General features: G+C 42.8%; 1 protein-coding gene across 2 annotated transcripts in view; it reads right to left on the reverse strand.

The window, feature by feature from the left end:
* Positions 1-6,282, reverse strand: part of SYN3 (synapsin III) — a 416,215-nt gene extending 409,933 nt beyond the window's left edge. The window contains exon 1 of one of the 2 annotated variants that reach the window (XM_077762027.1): positions 5,957-6,282. In XM_077762027.1, coding sequence (XP_077618153.1) covers positions 5,957-6,267 — 311 coding nt within the window. In that variant the 5' untranslated portion in view covers positions 6,268-6,282. The remainder of the gene's footprint in view (positions 1-5,956) is intronic. The other variant, XM_077762025.1, reaches the window with a different exon arrangement.
* Between the last annotated feature and the right edge of the window lie 3,216 nt (positions 6,283-9,498).

The raw sequence follows: 9,498 nt of genomic DNA on the forward strand, positions 1-9,498 counted from the left end.
GAAAACCTTTCTGGTGCTGCAAAGTACACAAGTGCTTGCTACATGACAATGATGAAGACATGACCCCAACCCCAAAGAGCTCATGGTTTATTCATTTGTGTGTTCATTCATTTTTTTGACAAAGACTTTTCAGCATCTACCTCTTGCCAAACACCGAGGTTCTGTGCAGGGGTCAGCAGGAGCTGTGGCTCCATCAGAAAGGGCTCTTAACAAGTCAGTCCTGTTCAAGTCCCAGCCCAGCCACCCACCTGTGTTTGGTTCCCTGAGCAGGTGCCTGGGCTCTCTCTGTGCTCTGCTTCCTCACATGTACAATCAAGGTGAGTGCCTATGACCAGAGCTGTGTTGGCAAATGATTAAATACCTAGCTCTCTGGGGAGAACTGAAAGCCCCGTTTTGTAGCATTTGCCAATTTCCATGGTGTAAATGCTTTCATGTGGCCACTGTGACTTTCTGTTGGATCTAGTATGAAAGGGGAAAAAAGAGGATTTCAGAATGTCATCCAAGTTACCCCTTAGTGTCACTGTCATCATCCTCGTCCGTCATTACCAATAACTCATCACCTCCAAAGTTCTTCATTCAATCAACAGACATTTCCTAACTAATTGCTCGCCCCGTTGTAGGTGCTGAGATACAAAGATATCATCTGGGAGTGGGTGGGAGTGGGTGGAGTGGGAGTGGACACAAATGATCATAAAGCATCTCTTGGTGAATCTAGAAATGCACGAGGTGATTTGATGGGTATCACTGACCATTATTTAGTAGGAGAACGTGGCCTGATACACTCCAGGCTGGAAGTATAGTAGCAGAGGGGTGTTTCAAATCAAGAATACTTTTTCATTTCCTCCCAAACAAATAAAAGAAAAAAGAAACATAGGGAAGGGTGGAGAATAGAAGGGAAGGTAACAATAGATCATTGTTGAAATGGAATAGCAGACATTCTGGGAACAAGGCCATGGGTGAGGTAAGAGGAGAGGAGAGCCAGAGTTCCACAGGCCACTGGAGGGAGGGGTTGGGGGCAAAGGCTTAGGTTCTTCTATCCCCTTCTCCCCAACACCCTTCTCCTCAACTCCATCCAGCCAGCCTCTGGAGATCTTATAGGTAAAACTGTGAGCAGGGAGGTACACCCAACCAAAGTACGATTATGAGCAATCTTTTTTGGTCATGCTCAATATTTTGATTTTGAAATCAAACCTGGAGTTCTGGTATATTCTGTGGGCAATAATAAAATTTTGTGCCAACTTTTTTTAGACAGTCTCAAATGGCAGCCTTACAGTTACTCTCACATACTGGAAAATAAAGAGCCAAGATTTTACACAAAAGTGAGTAAAAAAGAGAAACTCCTCAACTGTATGTATTATACTGCTGAGCCCTAAGATAAGGTGGTTTTCAGGCCCTGTTATGCTCATTAAAAGTTATCCTCATGGAACTGGAGTGGGGGCAATGATGTATGCTCCTTGAATATTTACTGTGTGTTAAGCAGCAAAGATAGAAGGAAGAATACGACACAGGCCTTGTTCTGGCATTACAGAGAGCCACCTGATAGCCAATGATCACACAGTGTGAAATTACTGTAGCACCATGAAATATGCTTTATGTTATATAAAGGAGGTGGTTGTTAGCACTGTTGGCAGGGTCTGGGGTGTCAGGGTAGACCTCACAAAAGAGGTGACACCTGAGAAGGTTTTAAGGATGAATGGAAATTGGGCAAGTAAATGAGATAGGGAAGGGCATTCCAGGTAGCAGGAAGCAGAATGTGCTAAGGCAAATGTGTTTAAGAACCACAGATTGCTGTTATTTCTGCAGAATAAATAGTAAAGCAGGAAGTGGAGCTGGAGACAGAACTAGAGGGAGGCAGGCAAGCTGAGGACTGAATTTGAACTTGAGGACAATGATGCAGCAACAGAGGGTTATAATAAGAGATGAATGGTGGGGGCAAACTGATGAGGTCTGTGTTTCACAAAATGAAGCTTTGGTGGTAACATGGAAGGTAACCAAGGGGTAAAGACTAGAGGCCTGAGACCAGTGAGGCTGCTGGAAAATTCTAGGCAAGAGAAAGAGTGGACAGGTAGTAAGGCTGAAGAATACTGAGCTTGAAATCCATTTATTTTATTTCTCCTTTCCTTTGGTTCTTGTGTTTCTCAAGGCTGATTGATCTCCCTTCATCCCAAAAGACAGTACAAACTTGAGTTCAGGCTTGTAACTGAGCTGGACTTTATTGGGGCTGGCCCGAAGTCCCCCAAACACCACTGCCATTGCTGGGTTCACTTCCAGGGCCAACCCCAAGAGGTGGTAGGATCTTACAAAGATCACCATGAGTTGTTTTTCCCAGCAAAGGTAGCTTTAGGGCCCCCTATTTCTCCTCAGAGGATGAGAAGTCCTTCCCCCTGGGTCACTTGGCAGGTATCAGATAGTCTTTGGGGGCCCCCAGGCTGGTTCAGAGTCTGCAAGCTGGCCTCTGCCAAGAAGGGGAGGACGGGGGCTTCCTGCAAACTCCCTCAGCACAAGGAAACTTGATTCTGCAGGAAGGCCCGGGACCCAGAACGGGAAGACAGAGGATCTGGGCCTGAGAATGGTGAAAAGGGAGCAGCATTGTTCCTGGTGGGTTCACTCTCAGTCCAGACAGTGGCTATCTCCCCCTTCATTATCATCTCAAAGGGGGGTAAAAAAGGGGCCCTGTGAGCTGGCTTCTCCCCTGTAACAACTTCTTCCTCTCAGGAGACAGTTTGCACAATGGAGGAGGGGCCGGGCAGGGGCTGACCCAGGCAGCCCACACTCTGCCAAAGCTGCCCGGGACAGTGGGGCTGGCCCGCCACCTGCTGGCCACTCCTGGTGGCGGGGGACAGGCATCTTTTGGGAACTCTGCAGGGGAGGACTGGGATTCCCAGGCAGCCAGCATCAATTTGGAGAAAGCTGGGAATGTATTAAGATTCAGAGAGGTTAGGAAGCTGGAGAAGAATCTAGGATGGAGCTCTGCAGGAGAAGCTGATGTGTCCGTAGGCTGGAAGTCCAATGGATTCATAACTAGTTTCCTGGAAAGTTAATGTGCCTCAGTTTCTCCCTTCTTCCCTTTTTACTCACTGAAGGGCAAGAAAAAGATTGCTGTTTCTGAGACCTAATTAAATGTTGGTAAAAGAGGCATGATTGACATAGACTGGGAGACATTCCTCTGGCCAAAATCATGTCCCCCATCAGCATGCACAGCCTAAAATTCACACATTGGTCATGACTGCAGAATAGAGAGATGAAAACCAAGTCAAACTTAAATGTTACTTGGATGGGTGAGATAGGTGATAGGGATTAAGGAGTGAACTTGTCATAATGAGCATAAGATGATGCACGGAATTGTTGAATCACTATGTTGTACACCTGAAACTAACATAACACGGTAGGTTAACTGGAATTAAAATAAAAACTTAAAATAATAAACGTTACTTGAGTGAGGCCATTCATTGCATTTCAGCCTCATTCACTGTGCCTGCACACTGTACTACTTACCACATGGGCACTGGGAGGACAGAGATTAATAAGACTCTGTCTTATCACTCAGGAACTGATAGGCACAAGTGACCAATAGAAAACTCTGCACAGTAGGACAAATCCTAATCCACTCTGCTCATTATTGAGGATGAAGAGATTTAAATAAACATGGCTATGAGGGGCTGCCATCAAGATGATTAATGTGGCATAGGTCACAGAAGTCTGTAATAGTTACATACACTTACGTAGCACCTACTATCTACCAGACACATCCTAAGCACTTTTATATTAACTCAGATATTAACCCACTTACATGAATTAACTCTACAAGCTAGGTACTATTTTATTCACATTTAGGTATAGTAACTTGCAAAGGTCATTCAGCTACTATGGGGTACAGATGGGATTTGAACCCAAACAGCTTAGCTCTGAAGTCTGTGTTCCTCACCATTGTACAATGCTGTCATTTACAGATCACCCTCCAAACAGAAAGTAACTTTCTTGATAAAGAGGTTTTTAAATAACCCTTGACCATTGCCATATCATGGCAAACCCTGGCTGAGGCCAAGATAACATGGTCAGCAGAGAACACTCAAAACCAAGGTCCAGTATGGGGTTAAAAAGAAACAAGAAGACTGCAAAGGCCATGCAGGCATTTTGATTAGTGGGCAGACAGGCAGCAGGAGGCTGTACAGGCAGGAGGGCCTGGAAGCAAAATCTCTGCAGAAATCAACTGCTAAACTCAGAATCAAAAGATGCTGCTTTGCATAAGTGCAGAAACAGATAAACAAGGCTTCAAGATGGGATGCTACAAGTGAGCAGTCATATTGAAGATAATGAAGACTGGATCAAAACAGAGGCTGTGCCCATGACTTCGCCTTGCTTAAGAAGAACGAACTTTTTAGCAGGAAAGTAAAGACTACTGTCTACACCTGCTGAACTTGCTTTCATGTTGATGGTACTGACTATTATACACTATAAATATCTCCCATTCCAAAGTACAGGCTTAATCATTCCCACTTGAGTTAACTTCTCAAGGGAATGTTGAGTGCGTGCACACATGTTAGAACAGCAAAGCCTAGGACCTGCTCAGTGAACTGAATGCATTAATTTATTCACCTAAGACCTATTTATTAGGTGTCTACGATGTGCCTACTATGTGGCAGCCTTTGGAGACGCATGCATGCAACCTTGCTCTCCAGCCCCATGACCATTTATGGGTTCACTGTCAGAAGTGCCCTGGATGGAGGGCTTCCATGTCTCCACATTTGGCCTTATTTTCTAGACTGCAAATTCTATGTCTCCCAACTAGGGCTGATAGTACTTAGCACCCTCTCTACCAAAAGTTTGGTGTAGACACCTATCCTCCAACTTCAGGTCCCTGTGAGCAGGGTCTGCTCGCCACTTGCCTGAGCACCTAAGGCTGTGACTTGCACTCAACTGGTGCTCAGTAACCACTTGTAGAACTGCTTCAATGACCTTGACACATGTCTAGTCTCTGCCTCTGGAGAGCTTACCATGGATCGGCATGCCTAACAAGAGGCTGGAAGGCTTATCATTTCTGCCCATGTTTGATGTTGAGAACAGGTTCTGGAGTCAGATCGCCAGTGCACGGAAGAGCTGGGATACAAACTCAGTATCTGGTCTGGTCTCAAGGGTGTCAGATAAGGACTGTGGGTCTCTGTTCATTTCTTTTACCGTCATAGCAACCTTACTGAATGGACAGACGATGGCTGAAGCTGAAAGAGGTTAAGTAACCTGCCTGAGTTATTTCAGATTTTTAAAGTTTTCTATTTTTAGGAAGGTAATATGGTACACATACATTATATAACACTTCCAGTGAGCTCTGAGCAGCACCCCATAGCAAACGTATTAACATATAAATCAAGGGGCGCCTGGGTGGCTCAGTTGGTTAAGTGTCCAACTTCAGCTCAGGTCACGATCTCCTGGTTCATGGGTTCAAGCCCCACATCAGGCTCTGTGCTGACAGCTCAGAGACTGGAACCTGCTTCAGATCCTGTGTCTCGCTCTCTCTCTGCCCCTCCCCTGCTCACACTGTATCTGTCTCTCAAAAACAAATAAATGTTTTAAAAAATTTTTAAAAAGATATAAATCAAGATTGGCATAAATCATACGATCAAGCACACTGAGTGGTATAATGAAGACTGTTACAGTCTCACTTTCCCTCAGATCAGGCTTTGCTGCCACATGGATTATAAAATATTTTCCAGTTTTCAGATCCTTTTGGATTTTCAGATTTGCTGGTAAGGGATTAGGACTGTAAATGTAAAGCACAAAACAGGTGCCGTGGTGCTGGGCACGCAGTAGCCACATAGTAAATGTAGTTTCCGTCCCTCTGGCCACTCTCTGATACCATCAAACCTCTCAGCTTTCCCCTCTCCTCCCTTCCCCAGGAGTGAGATAAGCTCCCATTGCCTTTCTTGCCCCTAGGTGGTGGCAACTGTGGATTCTGGCTTACCAATCTGTGTGGGCATCATCAATCACCAGCAGGATCCTAGGCCTTTGAACAATGGGAGCAGAGGGACCCGGAGGCTCCATCAGCCCTGAGGGGGCTGCTGAGGTCTGCTTCATGGCACTGGAGAAGGAGCTAAAGAGGCTGGATCCTGGAGAGGAAAAGGAGGCCGCCAGGGGTTGGGGGTGCCTCCTCTCCATGGCTGGGGAAGCAGGGGAGCTGGTAGAGCTGTCTGGGCGCTGCAGGTCTGTCATGTAGCCATTAGGCAGGTTGGCCACAAAACTGCTGTCAGACAGGCGCCGCCGGAGGAAATTCATGGCTATGGATGGAAGAGATGGCTTGTTCCCACTCGGACTTGTTTAGGTGAGCCCCAGAACACAGGCTGCCAGGAAGAGGAGGTGGTAGGGTCTTAAGCCAGAAGAGCCAGGGGAATCCTGCCCAAGTAGGCTTCAGCTGTCTTTGCTAACCTGTGGAAACAGGCCAACACACAAATTAGTGGAAATGATCTCTGCCCCGTAAGAGCAAACAGATACGGCACCTTCCTGCCCCACTCCTGGGGGCAGTACAAAGTGGGACACCCTTTTGGAAAAGAATTTGGCAACATGTAATTAGAGCATAGCCTTTTAACCTACAATTTCCATTTTCTGGAATTCTACCCCAAGAAAGGAATATCAGTTACAGAAAAAATCTCCTGCACAAATATATTTTTCATAGCATTATTTACACTAGCAAACTATTGGAAAGAATTTCAACCTTCAATCACAAAATAATGTAATAAATAAATAAACTACAGCATACCCACTCAGTGGAAATTTTTGTGGCTATCAAAACAGGGTATATAAAATGAGATTTTAGTAATACAGAAAACACTTCATGCTGTACTTAAAAAGATCACTCTACAAGTTTATAGGTATGGACTGACTACAACCACATAAAAGACGAAATAACATAACTTTGAATAGAAAATACATTGGAATGTTAACCACAATTATATTGGGATAATGTAATTACATGGCTTTTTTTCTTTTCACTTACCCATTTTTTCTAGAATATATATTGCTGTGGACTGAATTGTGTCCCCTAGTTTTCATATGTTGAAACCCTAACCCCCCAATGTGCTTATAATTGGAGATGGTGAACTTAGGAAGATAAATTAAAGTTAAACGAGGGGGTGCCTAGGTGGCTCAGTTGGTTGAGTGTCTGGCTTAGGCTCAAGTCCTGATCTTGTGGTTTGTGAGTTCGAGCCCTACGTCAGGCTTTGTGCTGACAGCTCAGAGCCTGAAGCCTGCTTCGAATACTGTCTCCCTCTCTCTGCCCCTCCCCCACTTGCACTGTTTCTCTCTCAAAAATAAATAATCATTAAAAAAAATTAAAGTAAGATGAGGTCATGGGGGTGGGGCCTCATGAGGAGATTAATGGCTTTAAAAGATGAGACACTACAGAGGCTTGCTCTCCCTCCACCAGGCGAGAACACAGGGAGAAGGAAGCTGAATGCAGGCCAGGAAGAGGCCTTCACCAGACACCAGCCATGCTGGCACCATGATCTCAGAGGCCCAGCCTCCAAAACTGTGAGAAAATAAATTTCTGTTGTTTAAGCCACACAGTCTATGGTATTTTGTTCTGGTAACCCAAGCAGACTAATACACATATGTATTGCTTTTCAGAACAGAAGAAAGTAAAAAACAAACAAAAACCAGATTATTCGAGATCTAAATATCCCACTGAGAAAAATGATTATTTAAATGATGCAGTTAGACCCCTCATATTTTTTTTTTGAGATTTTATATTTTTATTGAAGTAAAATTTACTTTGACTGAGATGCACAGTCCTCAAGTATACAACTCTTTGAGTTATGACAAATGAATACACTGATACAAGATTTATTATATTTATGTCATCTCAGAAAGTTCTCTTGTGCCCCTTTCTGGTCAATCCATGCATCCTCATAGGCAAACACACCACTGATATCTGTCACAATATATTAATCTTGAACTTCATATAAATGTGATCATATGTATGATTCTTTTGTGAAGGGCTTCCTGCTCTCAACAGCGGTTTTGAGACTCATCTAGGCTATACGTTTCAAGAGTCATTCTGTTTTTTCATTCCACTGGATGAATAAACCACAAATTTTTATACCCTCTCCTGTTGATAGACATTTGAAATGTTTCCAATTTGGGGGTATTATGAATAGAATTGTTATAAGGGTTTTTTATTTAAGTATTTTTGTGGGAAAAGAAAGTGTGAGAGAGAAAGAGAGTGAGAGGGAGACTTTTCTTCGGGGAAAATATCTAGAAGTGAATTTGTTGGATCATAGTGTAGAAATATGTTTCCCTTTACAAGAAACTGTCATAAAGTTTCCCATAGTGGTTGTGCTATTTTCACATTTTATTTGAGAGCTCCAGTTGCTTTACATCCTTATCAACATTTCATTGTTGTTAGTCTTTAACCTTAGCCATTCTGATGGTTCTTGAGCAAATGGCTAAGAAAGGATTCTTGAGATGTCCTCAGTGCAAAAGGTGATTTTATTAAAGCGCGAGGACAGGACTCAGGGGCAGAAAGAGCCTGTACTGGGGTTGTGAGGAGTGACTGTTTATATACTTTTAAGTTACTGGGGTTACGGATAGCATTAAGTCTCTAAGGAATTTGAAAGCAAGGCTTGCAGGGCCTAGAGGGGCTAGTTGGTGTTAAGATAAGGTTACTTTTAGTCTTTAATAAAACAAAAACATTAAGGAAATAAGGCAGCCATGAGTCGCTTGAGGAAGGTCACTCTCTGCATGTTTCAGGTGTCTATCAGTGGGTTGCCAGCTGTGAGATTTAATTTAAGCTATCTTTTTCTTGCCTTTGTTTCCCTCATCACTTCCAGTGGGTGTAAAATAGTGTCTAGTTGTGTTTTTAATTTATTGTCTCTGATACCTGATAAGGTTGAGTAACTTCCATGGATTTACAGATCATTAATATATCTTCTTTTAGGAAGCATCTGCTGTCTTTGGCCCACTTTTGAAATATGAATTGTTTATATTATTGATTTGGATTATCTGCCTAGGAGTTCTTCAAACATTGTGGATATAAGTCCTTTGTCAGATATGCATACTGTGAACATTTTCTCACTGTCTTTGGTTTGCCATGTCATTTCCTTCATGAACAGAAATTCGACAGAAAAAAATAACTCTTACAAAAAGTGTTTGTTGTTTACTTGAAATAAAAACATCCCAATGAGAAAAAAAAATTGTATCATAGGATGAGACTATACTTCCATGTCTTGGTTATTAGAAATATTTTTTATGTACATACAAAAATGTATATATACACATATAAGTATACATATTTATATGTATGTACATGAAATCTGTTATATATATATCTGAAGATGTTCTGATAAACAAAATTATTATGAAGTCCAAGTTACCAGATTTTTTCTTATGATTAGACCTTCCTGTATCTGCTTTTAAAAATCTTGCCAACCCCAAGATCATGAGGCTATTGTCTTTTAATTTCTTAAAGAAAATTTATAGTTTTAGCTTTTCTGTTTAGGTCTATAATCCTTC

This window comes from Crocuta crocuta, unplaced genomic scaffold (genome assembly GCF_008692635.1).
Source record: "Crocuta crocuta isolate KB4526 unplaced genomic scaffold, BGI_CrCroc_1.0 scaffold193, whole genome shotgun sequence".
NCBI lineage: Eukaryota > Metazoa > Chordata > Mammalia > Carnivora > Hyaenidae > Crocuta > Crocuta crocuta.